Below are 17,995 nucleotides of genomic sequence, written 5' to 3'. Positions count from 1 at the left end.
TATTCTGAATATAACATGTTGTATTTACTACTTCAGCCCAAAAGTGCTTAGCCACATTTGTTTCATTGATCATGGTTCTGGCCATCTCTTGGAGTGTCTTATTCTTCCTTTCTACAACTCCATTTTGTTGTGGAGTTCTAAGACAAGAGAAATCATGGGATATTCCATTAGAGCCAAACAATTCTTCAAAAAATTTATTTTCAAATTCTCCACCATGATCACTTCTGACTCTGATGATTTTAGAGTCAAATTCGTTTTGCACTTTGGAACATAAGCTAGTGAATACAGAGTGAGACTCACTCTTGTGCTTTAAGAATTTTACCCATGCCCAGCGACTAAAATCATCAACCACTACGCCAAAAACTGGAATAGACAGCGCCCCTTAGAGGGCGCTTTATTACAAAAGCGCACTCTAAAGTGAAGAGAAAAAATAAGGAGCATACTATTGGAATAGACAGCGCACTTTAGAGGGCGCTTTTGTAACAAAGCGCACTCTAAAGTGAAGCGAAAAAATAATGAGGAAATGGAGGGACACCAATAGAGGACGCTTTATTGAAAGCGCCCTCTAAGGGTAACCTTAGAGGGCGCTTTTAAAAAAGCGCTCTCTATGTCCATGTACATTTCCAGTTTATAAGGCGCTTTTGGAAAGCCTTAGAGAGCGCTTTTAGAAGCGCCCTCTTAGGCCCCCTTTAGAGGGCGCTTTTGTAACAAAGCGCCCTCTAAAGTGAAGCCAAAAAAAAAATAATGAGGAAATGGAGGGACAACAATAGAGGGCGCTTTAGTGAAAGCGCCCTCTAAGGTTACCCTTAGAGGGCGCTTTTAAAAAAGCGCTCTCTAAGTCCATGTACATTTCCAGTTTAGAAGGCGCTTTTGGAAAGCCTTAGAGAGCGCTTTCAAAAGCGCCCTCTTAGGCCCCCTTTAGAGGGCGCTTTTTTTACAAAAGCGCCCTTTAAGGTCCCCTTTAGTAAACATTAAAATTATAACATATACTGCATGTCTCTTTATTTTCCCTCTCTATAAGCTATTTCGTTTACGTAACTGGGTTTTCTCTCTACTGCGATTACTCTCTACTGCGATTACTCTCGTCCTCCGTTCGTTCTCCCTCCCTCACCGTCATCGTCGCCGTCGCCTTTTTCTGCTGCTGCGTTCACGTTCACTGAGTTATCTGCGTCCACCGTCACTGTTCACTTTCTTCTCCATCGTTACCGTCACCTTGAAGGTATTTCTCTTCTCCATCGTTACCGTTCACTTTCTTCATGTGTTTGATTAGGGCATTTTCTAAACTTAGTTTTACATTTTGTATTATGTTGATTAATGTTGTTTAGGGCAAACTGAGTTTTTTATTTCTGATTGAAAACTGATATCATTTGAAGTGTGTTTGAGCTTGTGCTTGGAAGTTTGATGATTATGGATGCAAGTTTGTTCATGTTCCAAACACCATAAGTTTGCATTGGTCTTTTGCATGCAGTAGGTGTGTGTGAGTTTGTATTCAATAATGATAAAAAAAAAAGAGTTTAGATTGTTGTAACATGAGAGAAATGGAAGGTATATGAATGTGTTCACATATTGAATCATTGTCTTACTTGGGTCTTATTGAATCATTTCTATATTACAGATAAAATGGCTAACCAAGACGATACCCATGACGCGAATGGATCACGTAACAATGTTGAAAAAGAAATCAAACGAGGATTGACTGTTATGAAGTCAATCATTCGTGCAAGAGACAAGGGTGTAAAATTTGAAGTACATTGGAGTGCTGAAGACCAACTAATTGAGCCTAACGGTTCAATGTTGGCAAGTTACATTGGTTTCCTTGTTCGACAACATATTCTGATTACATGTGATAATTGGAGAAGTCCGGACTTGAAGGTTGGCAAAGAAAAAATATGGTCCGAGATACAGGTACTTACCATATATTGTTATATGTTTTTTTTGTTGACTATTTGTTGACCATATATTGTTATAATATTACTTTATAATAACACACTCCATGTGTATGTTTTTTAGAGATCCTTTCACATCGATGAAAGCCGGCAAAAATATTGTATTCAATTGGCCGGAAAAAGACTCCGAGGATTTCGATCCTTTTTGTCCAACAAATTTCTCAAGGATGAGGAAGGAAAATTTGTTGAAGCAGAACGGCCAATGAAGTATGCCGAGATTATTTCAGCCGATGAATGGGATAATTTTGTCGCCAAACGAAGAAACGAAAAATTCCATGTAATGTCTATTAATTATGGTATTATAAAATTGTTAAGTTACTTGGTTCTAATATGCCTTAAACTTTTTTATCCAGGAAGTAAGCGACAAAAATCGGAAAAGGGCATCAAAACCCGCGTATCCGTACAAAAAAGGGCGTACGGGATATGCACGGTTACAACAAAGAATTGTGAGTATATTCAAATGCTATGAGCTTATACATTGTCACAATATGTTATAATTGATGATCTTATAATCTAATTCAATGTGTAGCTAGCCGAGGAGAAAAGTGACGCAACATCTCTTCCGGAGCACGTATTATGGAAGGCTGCTCGGGTTGGGAAGGATGGGGCTGTCGTTGAAGCGGTCCAAAATGTTTATGACGAATGTGTAAGTATATGTAACATTATTTCTTTAATTATATCGAAAATTTTGTTAGACATATAATTCATTTTTAATCTCCTCTAATAATATTTTAGGAGACTTTATCCCAAACCTTACCTTCAACCGAGGTCCAGGATTGCAGGAGCGTACTTAGTCGAGTACTAAATGTTCCTGAGTATTCCGGTCGTGTGAGGGGTAAGGGTTTTGGTGTGACTCTGTCGTCATTTTATAAAAAACCAAAAACCAAAAATCCTACCAACAAAGAGGTGATGGAGACCTTGGCGGAGTTAAGGGCACAAGTACTCCAACTGCAAAACGAGAATGCAAGGTATAGAGAGGAAAGGTGCGCCTCCGAGGCAAAAGATACTAGTGACCGAGCTAGTATCAATTGTCAACCGAAATTTCCCGAGGTAATTATATATGTTATTATGAAATTAAAATAGCACTTTTTTACTTGACACATATACACGTTAACAATAACATTTATTATTGGTTTAGGGCATTTCACCTTTTCAGCTGTATCTATCGTCACCAACTTATCGCATGGTTGGCAAGGGAAAAGTGCACAACACTTCGGGTGAATTACTTCACCATAATCCCCTCCCGGTGGGATATATGAAAGTTTCGGTTGACCTTGTATTAGATACCGACGCGCTTCTACCATTACCTGACGTTGTTTCAGAGACAACGTTGATGCGAGAAGCAGTCGGATCCTTTGTTGGATGGCCGTCAGATCTAATTTTCCCAGATGCCGAGGTATATATGTTCTAAATGATTATGAATCTTTAGTATTCACATTTCAATTCAGCTACAATTATGATATTTAATCAATCCTTATTACATGGTAATGTTAGACTCCTACAAGACCCACGCATAAAGCTGGTAAAGGGATTTCAAGACGCATCGAGTCGGTTGCATCTCAAAAAGAGGTACAAATATATATACCTATTGAATTATATACGCAACGATTCTGTTGCATCACAAAAAGTCATGATTTAATTTATATGAATTTTTAGGTTCCCGGTCGAAAGTTGAAAAAAGCTGGTAACGATATTCCTCCAACGACGTCCGGGACAAAATCTCAAATTATGATGCGTCTTGAGAAAATGGTGGAAGAGTCCGATATTATACATGGCGCCATCCGTAGTGTAGATTTTGATGAAGGTGTTTTCAGATTTGCTCATTCCGAAATAATTGCAAAGGAGGACATGCAACAACTTTTTGAACACGAAGAATTGGGCATCACTGTCATTCATACATACATATGGTACTCCGATCAATCTATTATTTACTTAGTTGAACAATTTATTTACACATTTCAATGAGTAGTCTAATGTTTATTATGTTTCTATTTAAGGTATATGTATGTAACATTGATGCGGGGAACTGAATTGTGTAACCGATTCAATTTTATTGCTGCTTCCCGTATCAACACAACGCTTATAACGAAAAATCCAACATCCGTAAAGAATGAACTAGTCGATAGATTCATGGCGGCCGGCGATAATACTACACCCAGTTTGTATTTTTTACCGTTTAATTCTGGCAACGGGTTAGATTTTCTTTCTAATAATTTCATTCTAATCTATGTATATCTTTTACGTAGAAAATTTTCATGCATCTAAATTTTTGTTTTATTTTATAGTGGTCACTAGGTGTTGGTTGCTATGGATCTTTCGAGACTAATTGTATATTATCTCGATTCATTATCGGGTGATTGGAGTAAATATCCGAGTATGAAGAAGACGGTTGACGCGTAAGTGAAATTCCCCTAAATATTCGTGTGTATTTGTATATTTAATTATGTCTGTCAGATTGATCTCAATATACGTTTTTATTTTGTTAGGGCAATACTAAAATTTAGATCGAAAAAGAATTACCGCAATAGGAAGGATATTACCTGGGTCAGAGTTCAGGTATATATTAAGTATCTTATTTTTGCTTATAATAGTGTTTGTTTTTTTGCTTATAATAGTGTTTGTAAGAAATTAACTATATATATATATATATTGTTTGTTTTTCTGTGTAGTGTCCTCAGCAAAATAATTCGGTCGATTGCGGATTTTTTGTATTGAGATTTATGAGAGATATCATTGCGTTGAATCGTATAGACATCCCAAAAATGGTATGGAATAATAACTTAGGGTTTTTTTAATATTATCGGATATTTCATCTAATTTGTTACTAAATCATGAATATGTTTTATTCTCTTAATTGTAGTACTTTGAGGAATACAAATCTTACTCAAGAGCTCATTTGGATGAAATGAAGGATGAATTGTGTCAATTCATTGTTGATCAAAGAATCATATAGCTAGGTTGTATATTGTTGTACATATATGTATGGAATGTTGTTGTTGTATGCTGTTGTTGTATATATGTTGTATATTGTTGTTGTACTTTTACTAAATCATGAATATGTTGTTGTATATTGTTGATCAAAGAATCATATATTAATGTTGTATATATGGAGGATTAATGTTGTATATAAATGGATTCATGTTGTATATATCAATGGATTAATGGTGTATAACATTGGATTAAAGGATGAAATCAATATGAATTTTACACTTTTGCAGCATGCGAACAGGTTACCAATTAAATATCCACTGTTTTTCAAACAATTTTTTTTAAAATAACTAACACTTTAGAGGGCGCTTTCTGTAGGAAGCGCCCTCTAAACACTTTACATTGACAACTTTAGAGGGCGCTTTGTCCAGAAAGCGCCCTCTAAACACTTTACATTGACAACTTTAGAGGGCGTTTTTTCCTGAAAGCGCCCTCTAAACACTTTACATTGACAACTTTAGAGGGCGCTTTTTCCAGAAAGCGCCCTCTAAGGTGTCCCTTTATGGACCACTCCAGAGGGCGCTTTTTTCTGAAAGCACACTATAATGTGGCCCTTAAAGGGCCACTTTAGACAGCGCTTTCTCCAGGAAAACAAAGCGTTGTCTTTACCTATGCCAGCGCCACTTTAGAGGGCGCTTAAAAGCGCTGTTATAGGCCAAAATAAGCGTCCTCTTTTCCCTTATTTGGCGTAGTGAACAATAACTAGTCCATATTTCTTCCCATTGACTGATGTTGTTTTCACAGGACCAAACAAATCAATGTGAAGAAGTTCCAGAGGCTTAGAGGTAGAAACAATATTTTTCTTTTTAAAAGATGATTTTGAAAATTTTCCTTTCTGACATGCTTCACATAGAGCATCTGAAGAAAACTTTAGCTTGGGTAGACCTCTGACTAACTCGAGTTTATTTAGCTGAGATAGCTTTCTCATGCTAATGTGGCCCAAGCGTCTATGCCATACCCATTTCTCTTCATGAACAAACATTAAACATTTTACATTTTGTTCTTTTAAGTCTGAAAGATTTATTTTATAAATATTGTTTTTCCTCTTGCCAGTGAATAGGACTGTTCCATTATTCTGATTAATTGCTTTATATGTTTTTTGATTGAAGATTACGTCATACCCGTTATCACTTAATTGACTTATTGATAACAGATTATGCATTAATCCTTCTACATAGAGAACATCAGATATAGAGGGAAAAGTACCATTACCAATAGTTCCGGAGCCTCTGATCCTTCCTTTTTGATTTCCTCCGAAACCTACGAAGCCTGCATCTTTAAGTTCCAGGTTTTGGAACATATACTTTCTTCCAGTCATGTGTCGCGAGCATCCAGAGTCCAGGTAGCATGACTGGTGTCTTAACTCTGCTGCATAAGATATCTGCAACATAAACAATCTTATCCTTTGGTACCCAGAATCTTTTGGGTCATTTGTGATTAGTTTTCCCAGAGTTTCTTAATACTTTGGGTTTTCTAGCATTATCAAAGCATTGTGCTTGTGTATGTGTATAGTGATAGGAAAAAGGAGATTTATGTTTGTCATTAGTAGAAGTTTTATCCTCACTAGGATCATACCCAATTCCTCTTCTATTGTTCTGACTGACCCCATAAATCATGGATGCCATTCGGCTTCTCTCTATCCCATTCTTCAGAAACTTTTGAAAAGATTTTTCATATTCATAAATTACTGTGTTTGAAGTTTGTGGAGCTTGAGATAACGCGTCTTCAAGTTTCGAGCATTGTTTATTTGTGGAATCTATTTCTAATGTCAAAATTCGGTTTTCATCTTTTAGATCTGAAACTGTTATCTCAAGTTTACCACATTCTTCGAGGGTTTCTTCAAGCACCTCTTTTACAACTTTAAATTTTTGTTTAAGTTTCTGATATGAGTTTAGAGTTTCAGATAGGCATGATTCAAGGTCAGAACGAGAAAGATCAGAAAATACCTCTTCGGATTCAGATTCTCCGTCGGAATTATTCCTGGAGGTGATAGCCATGAGTGCCACATTTGCCTGTTCATCAGAGTCTGATTCTGATGAGTCAGATCCACTGTCATCCCAGGTAGCCATCAGTCCCTTTTTGGTTCTAAAGGAGTTTTTCTTGAAGTTCTCTTTTCTGGAGCTTTCTTTCTTCAACTTGGGACATTCGTTTCTATAATGACATGTTTCCTTACATTCATAATAAGTTATATCTTTGTTAGATTTACCTTTTGAAGTTGGTTCTGATCGATCTCCTTTGGATCTTGGTCTTCTGAAGTTATTATTTCTTTTTCTCCAGAGTTGTTTTACTCTTCTGGTTAAAAGGGATCATTCTTCCTCATCGTCAGAGTCTTCCTTTTCAGAGTCATCAATGTCTTCTTCCTCAGCCTGGAAGGCTTTGTTTCTATCAGACTTGCGTCTTTCTGATCTGGACTTTAGTGCTACATGCTTGATCTTCTTCTGAGGCTCATCTTCCTCCAATTCTATCTCGTGACTTCTGAGTGAGCTGACGAGTTCTTCAAGGCTGATGCTGTTAAGATCCTTTGATAGTTTTAAGAATGTGACCATAGGTCTCCACTTCTTTGGCAAGATTCTGATGATCTTCTTGACATGGTCCGCAGTTGTATATCCTTTATCTAGCACTTTGAGTCCTGCAACTAAAGTTTGGAATTTAGAAAACATTACCTCTGCAGCTTCATCGTCCTCCATTTTAAAGGCTTCATATTTCTGGATTAGAGCCAGAGCCTTTGTTTCTTTGACTTGAGAGTTTCCTTCGTGAGTCATCCTCAGGGAGTCAAGTATCTCTTTAGTTGTTTCCTTGTTGGTGATTTTTTCATACTCATTGTAGGAAATGGCATTGAGAAGTATCGTTATGGCTTTGTGATGGTTCTTGAATTCATGCTTCTGATCATCTGACATTTTGCTTCTGGGAATAACAACTCCAACATCTATTACAGGTGGTGTGTGGCCAATTGTGACAATATCCCAGAGATCAGCGTCGTAGCCTAGAAAGAAACTTTCAATTCTGTCTTTCCAATAATCAAATTTCTCTCCATCAAAGACTGGAGGTTTAGCGTTGTAACTATCTCTTTCATTAGTGTTGGCCATAGTTTCTCACTCTGGATCTCTCTACACTATTAAGTGTTTGATTAAAAAAATCAATAATAGAGCCGAAGCTCTGATACCAACTTAAGGTGAGAAAAACAAGAAAGGGGGGTTTGAATTGTTTTGGAAATAAAAGCTTTTTCAAATATAAGAACACGCAGAATTTTATACTGGTTCGCTTAGAAAACAAAGCTACTCTAGTCCACCCGGCCAAGGTGATTTCGCCTTCAAAAAGGACTTAATCCACTAATCTTGAAAGATTACACAACCAATCGTCTAAGAAAATAATCTCTTAGCCCTCTCAAGTATACAGACTGCGCATAGTCACTTGAGGAACAAAAACAATTTAAGCAAAATAGAGTTGTAATGTAAAGCGCTTCTAAGAGTAAGCGGGTATTACAAAAAAGTATTAGAACAAGAGTTTTTCACATAAGAGTAACAGCTCGTGAAAAAATGAGAGAATATGAATGAAGTTTTTGTGCATCGCAGATGTGTGTCTCTCTAGTGAGGTAAACTGTCCTTTATATAGTAGTTGAGAAGGACCGTTGGAGTGATGACAAAATCTTGGTCTTTGATGAGTATTCAATGTCATTACTTCTGTGTTTCTTTCTATAACCATTTTGTCTGTCGTTTAAATTCTTTCTTAAAATACTTTCTTTCCATAGTGACAATTATTTCTGTTATGCTTTCTGGACTTGTGAATCTTCATCAGAGTCTTAATGTACCAGAGTTGTTCTTCAGAGGATAATCACGTCTGACTTCTTCAGAGCTTCTCAGAGTACTAGTCTTCTTAAGTATCAGAGTCTGAGACCAGTAGTTTGTTGGAGCTTCTGGTTCTTTTTGCTGTCTTTCTTTGATCAGAATCAAAACTTCTTGGACGTACTCCTTTCTCAACGGCGTCTGATCCTTTAATACTTTGTATCTGACATACGTTTGTATCTAGTATATGATCAGAGTCCTTTATGACTGTTCAGAGTCTTGCGTGAATGTTCAGATTCCTGTATGAATGTTCAGAGTCCTGCATACTTAGAAAAAATCTCGTTAGAGTGCCATTTTTGATTTCATCCTTTGTTATCATCAAAATCTTAGAAATCTATTGTAGAACCAGTTTTATTCTTACATCAAAGTCCGCCGATAATTCGGACCATCCACGATTTATATCCAAACACCAAACTTAATAGTGTTGGACATAACTCGGAAAAAAAAATTTGAATCCAAAGATACCGCTCACAAAGTTAAGGGTGTAAAAAAAGTAATATTCCATTACTTATGCTTTGTCGTGAAATTTATTCCGTATATATTCTTTTGCCTTTAAAAAAAGAAATAGTAGAATGTGCATGGGAAAAAGAACAACTTTGTTCCTTATTACTCTTGGAAACAGAGCAACTTTTATTATTGTCCCCCGAAACTTTTCAATTTCCATGTTGGTGTGGGGTTATCGATGGCCAATCTTTTTCCGAAGTAGATTGGAAACTACATTTCACTTTTCAAAAGCTTCACCGTAGGTGTTTATAAAAGGTGTTATCAAATCGTTTCGTTTGCATGGCTAGCTGATAATTCCAACAATGGAAACCGAAAACGAAAGCACAATAGGGCCAAACTGGCTTGACCTTCCGAGAGATCTGACAGCAAACATCCTTCACAGACTTGGTACTGATGAAATTCTGTCAAGTGCATGCCAAGTGTGCTCGCTATGGTGGAACATTAGCAAGGATCCTCTCATGTGGCGCACCATTAAAATGGGTAATCGTCATACATCTTATGATGATGCATATTTGGAGAAGATTTGTTACAACGCTGTGAACCGAAGTTGCGATCATCTTGAAGAAATTGATATTGAGTGTTTTGGCACCGATAGTCTCCTTGAATGCATAGCAAACAAGTAAGTAATACCAAAATTTTATTGGTTTCATCTACCAATCTGTTTATAATTTTTACTTCAAATTTTACAGCGGCAGTCACCTACATTCCATGCGGTTGATAGATTGCTGGAGTATTTCAGATGAAGGATTTAGTGAAGCTGTGAGAAAGCTTCCGCAGTTAGAGACGGTTGATATTTCACTTACCAACTTACATGAAGACTCTCTCGAAGTCCTTGGTCGATCTTGCCCTCTTTTGAAGTCACTTCAATATTGTATAACAGGGCCGTTAACATATCGAAAGTCTAATGCTATAGCTTTTGTTATCGCGGAAACTATGTCTGGATTATGCGATCTTGACATAGAAGGACACGGGATCTCTGATGTTGGGTTGATTGCCATTCTTGATAAATGTCCTCTTCTTAAATATCTTGACACTCGGAGATGTCTAAATCTCATATTGAGCGAAAGTTTGGAGAAAAGGTGCATTGATCAGTTCGATACGATGGTTCTTCCAGCTCCAGTTGATTATTATCTCAATCCTTATTGGTACGAATATGCAACATCAGATGATGAGTATTAAGATACTTATTGGGTCTATACAACATCAGATTTTAATGATCCTTAAAGATAACTATCATCCTTATTATATACCGTTGATTTTCTGGCAATGTACCTTCAATTGGAAGTTCTAATTGTGATCTAGAGCAACTTAATGTCATGGTTTTGCTTTAACTAGTTTACTTGTATTTCCCTGATAATTTTAGAGTCATTCTCCGAAATTGTATAAGACTGAACGTTGTCTTCTGCCTGGGTTGTCATGGAATTCCTATCATAAGTCATAGATAGAATAATTGATACTTCTTTTATGCAAATCTTCTATTATTATTATTATTATAATAATAATAATAATAATAATAATAATAATAATAATAATAATAATAATAATAATAATAATAATAATAGTATTGGAAAAAATAGATAAAAGATTTTATGTATTATTTCTAGACATATCTATATAGTGAAGATACAATCATTAATTCAATGGAAAATGAATGAAAATAAAGAAAAATAAATGTAGTATTAAAAGAAATAATAAAATCGGAAATAAAATATTTTTCAACACTCTCTCAAGTTGGTGCATAGATATCTATCATGCACATGTTGTCTTGCCAAGGTTTTGGTTAGGATACATGTAGTTTGAAGTCACGAAGAGTAGACATATGATTCTAGCATCTAAATTCTCTTTAGTGAAGTGTTGATCAATCTTGATATGCTTGGTTATGTCATATTGAACTGAATTATGAGATGTGCTAATAGTAGCTCTTCTCCTTGCTACAACTCCTTGTTTCTTGCCCCTTCATGTCATAAGATTACCCCAAACACAAGTACAATATCTAGAGGTTGATTTTCTATTTGAGACCGAACCTGTCTAATCAACATCTGTGAAGATAGACACATTTTTGTCACTAGTCTTAAAAAATAATAATTTTCCAAGATTTCCCTTCAAACATCTTAGTATCTTATAGAGTTCCTCGAAAGGAGAATGCATAAATTGACTCACGACACTAATTGGGAAAGCAATATCAGGTCGGGCGTGTGACAAATAAATCAGTTTCCCAATCAATCTCTGATATTTTCAAGTATCAACAGGAACATTACCTTCTCTCCAAAGTTTAACATTAGGATCCATAGGGGTATCTGTAGGACGACATCCACTCATTCCTGTTTCTTTCAACAAGTCTAGAATGTATTTCTGCTATGAAACCACAATATCATTATTTGACTGAGCAACCTCCATACCTAGAAAATATCTCATGAATTCCAAAGTCCTTGATTTCAAAGTCTACTGCCAATTTCTCTTTTACTCTTGTCATTTCCACTGTATCGTCTCCAGTAAGGACAATATCATCAACATAAACAATCAGAGCAACAATTTTTCCATCGTGGGAGAACCTTGTGAACAAGGTGTGGTTAGCCTGTCCTTGAATGTACCCTTGTTTCTTCATGGACCGAGTGAATTTTTCAAACCAAGCTCTAGGAGACTGCTTTAATCCATATAAAGACTTATTTAGTTTACACACATTTGATCCAAATTTATTTTCAAAACCAGGTGGAATATCCATATATACTTCTTCTAGATCATCATTAAGGGAGGCATTCTTAACATCTAACTGATGTAGGGGTCAATCCAGGTTAACAACAAGAGATAAAAGAAGTATGACATTGTTCAATTTTGCAACAGGAGCAAATGTCTATGAGTAATCTATATCATAGATCTTAGTAAAGTCTTTAGCCACCAAGAGAGTCTTGTACCTTTCAATTAACCCATATGAATTATAGTTCACAGTAAACACTCATTTGCATCTAACTGTCTTCTTGTTGTCTGGTAGTGACTTAACACTCCAAGTTTTGTTCTTTTCGAGAACTTTAATCTCCTCAAGTATAAATTCCCTCCCCTTTGGAATTTCTAGAGCAACCTGTACACTTTCTGGAATTTCTACACTAGATAATTTTGAGGCGAATGCAGTCATAGATGAAGACAAATTTGAATATGATTTAAAATTAGACATGGGGTGTTTAGTGCAAGATATGACAGGTTTTCTATTTGCAACAAGATCATTTATATCAGGATACAAAATACAACTCTCAGAAACAGAGATGGTCTTACATTTCCTTTTGTTAGGAGGTTGATCATTCACCGGTTCAGATTTCTGGCAGTGTTGAGATGTGGACTCGTCCCTTCCTTTATGATGTTTTTCACAAAAACCTTTCCTTTCCAAGTCCTGTTTCCTAGTTCAAATATTTTTTCTTGAAGTGACTCATTATTTTGTGACATTTCAATTAGATCATCATTATCACCATTTTCAAGATTCTCATTGTTTTCTACAAAAGAAATTGTAGGCTCAGATTCACAAGGTTCCTTACTCATCAAAGGAGTAGGATCAGATAAAGAATCATAATCATTTTTAGTTGGTGCATGTGTAAAACTCTCAGAATTTTTTTGTGATACTGCAAAGATAAGTTATTTAAAAAACTCATGTCCTCAATTTGAAACGAATCTTCGTTTATCTTCCCCCGTGAAGATGAGTGTCATTAAAAAAGGTTTATTTTCAAAGAATGTAACATCCATAATGACAAACATTTTCTTATTTTTTGGATCAAAATATTTATGTCCTTTTTGGGTTGGGGAGTATCCAACAAAGACACATTTTATAGATAGTGGCTCAAGATTTCCAATATTTTTATGTTCATGAACAAAGGCTAAGCAACCAAAGGTTTTTAAAGTCAAATTAGTTAAAACACGAGTACTAGGAAAACATTCTTTGAAGACATTAATTGGAGTTTGAAAATTGAGAATTTTTTAGGATATTCTGTTAATTAAATACGTAGCTATTAAAACAGTTTTACCCCACAAATAATTTGGTACTTTATTCAAAAAAAGTAGAGCTTTGGAAACCTCTAGTAAATATCTATTTTTCCTTTCGGCCACTTCATTTTGTTGAGGAGTATTAGGAAATGAACTTTGATGTACAATCCCATTTTTTAGAAAAAATCATCTAGGATAGTGTTAAAATATTCTTTTTCATTATCACTTCTAAAGACTTGGATATTTGTTTGGAAGTGGTTCTGCACCATTAAAAAAAATTATTTACAGCCTAACAAACATCTGATTTCTCCTTTGAAAATGCACCCAACATACTCTTGTATGGTCATCTATAAATGTGATAAACCATTTTTTTGAGAGAGAGTGTACTTGTCGGTTAGGACCCTAAACATCACTGTGAATAATAAAAAAACAGTTTTGATGGTTTAAAAGGTTGTATTGAAAATTGGGAACGATGATGCTTTGTAAACTCGTATGCTTCACATTTAAACGAAGAAAAGTTTTTATTGTGAAATAATTTAGGAAATAAGTGTTTTAAGTAACGAAAACTAGGATGACCTAATCTTAAATGTCATACCATAATGTTGTCATATTTATTATTCAAAATTGAAAAAGACTCAAAGCATAAACTTATTGTTTTTGAAGGTAGTTGTGATGCATATCCAATGTCAAGGTAAGAGTCCTTCACTCTCCTTAGCACTTCCAATCATCTTCCACGAGTTCAACTCCTGAAAGACACGGTGAGATTGAAAAAAAATAGTTTGACAATTTATATTTTGGACTAATTTACTGACACATATTAAACTACACGATAGGTTTGGAACATGAAGGACATTTTTAAGAGTTAACATTGGAGACAACACAATTGACCATTTACCTACAATGGCTGAAAAATAGCCATCTGCGATTTTTGTTTTTTGATTACCTGCACATGGACTATATGAAGAATAAAGTAGATTCACTTGTCATGTGATCAGAGGCACCTGAATCTACTATCCAAGTATGACTGAGACTGACACTAAGAAATTTATAATTGCCTTTTGTTGCTAAAGAGCAAGAAGGGATTGGAGACTCGAGGAGTTTGTATAGTCTGTCTAGTTGTTCCGTAGTGAGTGGAAGCTGCGTTGGAGGGGATTGTTGCCCTTGATCAGAATTACTATACTGAAAGGCACGACCACCTTTATTTTTCTTGTTAGGAGGTTTTCCTTTGAGCTTCCAACAATTTTCATGTGTATGCCATTCACGCTTGCAATGATCACACCAAGGAACTTTGTCTGGATTTTTTCCCTCGCCAATGTTCCTAGTAGTCAGAGTTGAGCCTTCAAATTCAGAGCTTTGTGGTGTCTTACCCATCATAATTCCTTGTCTTGTCTCATCCCTTCTTATTTCTGCAAAAGTTTCACGCAGAGTTGGCAATGATGTTTTTCTTAAAACTCTACCTCTTACCTCATCAAGGTCTTTATTGAGCCCAACGAGAAAGATGAATACACATTCATTTTCTTGCCTCTTGAGAAACAAAACAATGTCTTCTGTACACCTCTAATTGTCATAATAACAGAGATCAAACTATTGCCACAATGTCAACATCTCATTGTAATAAGCAGTTACACTCCTGTCACCTTGTTTCGCATGCCATAACTTTGATTTTAAACCAAAAATTTGGGAGGAGCTTTGAATATCATAGTATGTTTCCTTAATAACCTCCCACATATCCTTTGCGGAAGCTAAAAACATGTAAGCTTACCTATTCCAGTTTTCATAGAGCTTACCAGACACGCAATAATTAAGGAGTTTTCAGACTTCCATTGTTTGTAACTAGGGTCTCCTGTTGCCGGTCTAACTACTGCTCATGTTAAGAAACCAAGTTTCCCTTTGCTATCCAATACCAACCGAACGGTTTGAGCTCATTCATTATAGTTATTCCCATTAATTTTAGGGATATTGACCTTGAGGAAGTATGAGGAACCCTCTTGATCATTACGACCTATGTTGGAATAATTGTCACGAAAAATAATGTTCTTATTTTCATTGTTGTCGTCATTACTGCCAAAAACATGTTGTTATTGTTTTCATTGTTGCCGTCATTACTATCACTATTTGTGACCATCGACGATTCCTCTCCCACGACATCTCCGTGACCACCGCTGTTTCCGTGGCCACCGTCCGACTTAGGTTGCGGTTGTTTGTCATGGTTGGATTTGGTGTAGGCCTGTGCTGGGGAAGATCACATATTGTTGTTATTCGCCATAGGAGGCTAAACAGGTATGTGAAGCGGGTCAGGTAAGAAAGCGGGTTGAACAAACTTTTTTCCGAGGGCTATGCCCCGAACCCTACTAGTTTTGGAAAGCTTTACAGTAACCCCTAACCCAGTGCACTTGATATCATATTGACAAAAAAAAGGTTGTTATGTATTATTCCTCATTCTTAAGCTGAATTATATAGTAAAGATACAATTATTACACTTAATGGAGAATAAAGGAAAATAAAAATAATAAAAATAGTATTAAAAAAAATAATAAAACCAAAACTAAAATATTTTCAAAAAAAATATAAAAGTTTAATCTCATAAATATATTATAATTTAGAACATTGTTAATTTATGGTCCACTAAATAATCAATCAATTATAGGATCAATCAAACCAACAAATCTACGAAATTTTCTGGTAGAAATCAAAGACGGCTTCTAAAAACACAAAGAAAATCAAAATCTTGATATGACATGCAAATTCAAATGCCCATAAATTTAGATTAACATGAATAACACTTTAAACCAAAGCAGCATATAGAAAAAGGCGACAATAAGATTTAACTATGAAAAGATATAAAGCAAAACAGGATGAACTTGCCTCGATTATCAGTAGCTTTACATGCTCTTCCCATTCAGTAACCCACCTTGATGAAGAACCAGTATATAATGCACCTGATTTGAGAACCTTCAAAGAATCACATGCAATGGGAAATTCTTTGAAGAGTGTCTAAGTAGATTTAGCTAGAAAACAAATTATTATGCTCATGATTAGCGGTCCTTGTTATGAATAAATAGTTTAAAGAAGAGTTGGATGTCTTTATGTATCACAAGGATGCAAAATCTGAATGCACACAAATAGATTGCGTATTATCTAGAGAATACCGTACATGCAATGATAAACAAACTACCAAAAGTTCATTAGCTAACTCTAAACATGAAGAGAAGAGAAAACCATTTTTGTCAACACTAACCAACTATTCTTCAAAAAAGTAAAAGACTTTACCAATAAACTAAACAAACATAATGTAACGTAGAAACATCACAAGCAGGCAGAATTAACGACCTATATGATTAATCAAACCAACAAATCTACCGGTATCATGCAGGCATAACAACATCAAAACTACAAGATTATGTTGAAATATTTTTATATAATATTATTTAATATCTCAATTATAACTATATGAAAATATATATTTTAATTTTATTAGTTATTTTATCAATTAAATTTCTTAAATAATTAAGTGATCAAATAGAGTTAAAAAATTGATTAGATTTCATTTCAAAATTATTTAATTAATTAAATAATTGAATATGAATTCAAACATGAGTGGATGTCGCGATGACCCATTTGAGAATAATGAAAACCTTAATTGACAATCATACTATATATAAGCTATGGTCCTCAATATACCGTACACAAACAAATTATTTTTTCTCCCCATCTAAAGAGAATTTGAGACATAAGGAGTACCGGTTGAGGAAGAATCACAAAAGCCATCAACTTCTGAGTTTTAGGATTACCATCTAAGAGAATTTTCTCAATGGATTCAGGTATTCTATAATCAATTTATCGATCCTTTATTTTTATATATGTTTGATTTCCGCGCCTAAATTATATATTATAATTGCTTGAGCATGTATGTTTTGATTAATCGTTATTAATCTTATTCCAACAAATGGTGTCAGAGTCTTTTAAAAATTGTCATAATTAATATTGCAGGAACAAAAGGCTTCATGTTCACATATTGGAAGTCAGATAACTTGGAGATCACTGGGTATGCTGACTTAGATTTTACAGGATGCCCGGATAGCAGACGTTCCACATCTGGTTATATCTTTCTCTTGGCTGGAGGAGCCGTCTCCTGGAAGTCTTCCAAACAGACTTTAGTGGCTTCCTCCACCATGACAGCCGAGTTTGTGGCTTGCTTTGAGGCATCAATGAAGGTAGAGAAAAACAAGAAAAGGGGGGTTTAAATTATTTTCACAGGAATTAAAAACTTTTTGCAACACCACACACACAAAATATAAACTAACAATATAAAGGATTTATCCTGGTTCATTTGAAATTCAAAGTTATTCCAATCCACCTGGCCAAGGTGATTTCGTCTTAAATAAGGACTTAATCCACTAATCTCAACAGATTACAAAATTCGTCTAAGAGTCTAACAACCTCTTAGCCCTATCAAGTCTACAGACCTAAAAAGTCACTTGAGGAATTACAAACAATTTCAAGAAATACAAGTATTTCACTAGATGCTTCTAGATAAGTAGTATAAACACACTTTAAGAACAAATAAAGACAACCACATAATATTGAGCAACAACTCTTGTATGGAACCTATTTCTTACAACGATGATGGTGAAAAAAATATTTCGAGTATGAGAATGTTGTTGTGTCAAAGTTGTATCTTCAGCAAGTTGTAAGGAGTCCTTTATATAGCACTTGAGATGATACCATTGGGGGGAAATCAATAGAGAT

At 35.2% G+C, this 17,995-nt stretch overlaps 1 protein-coding gene across 1 annotated transcript; it reads left to right on the top strand.

The window, feature by feature from the left end:
* Positions 1–9,550: 9,550 nt before the first annotated feature.
* LOC127128912 (F-box protein SKIP19) lies at positions 9,551–10,745 on the top strand. Its single transcript, XM_051058270.1, has 2 exons — positions 9,551–9,899; positions 9,970–10,745. Exons 1-2 carry the CDS (start codon positions 9,583–9,585, stop codon positions 10,457–10,459), a joined length of 807 nt encoding a protein of 268 aa, XP_050914227.1. The 5' UTR covers positions 9,551–9,582; the 3' UTR covers positions 10,460–10,745.
* Positions 10,746–17,995: the final 7,250 nt, after the last annotated feature.

The sequence above is a fragment of the Lathyrus oleraceus genome, chromosome 3 (genome assembly GCF_024323335.1).
Source record: "Lathyrus oleraceus cultivar Zhongwan6 chromosome 3, CAAS_Psat_ZW6_1.0, whole genome shotgun sequence".
Lineage (NCBI taxonomy): Eukaryota > Viridiplantae > Streptophyta > Magnoliopsida > Fabales > Fabaceae > Lathyrus > Lathyrus oleraceus.
The sequence above is the reverse complement of the archived record's forward strand: the minus strand, read 5'-3'. Positions and strand labels throughout refer to the sequence as shown.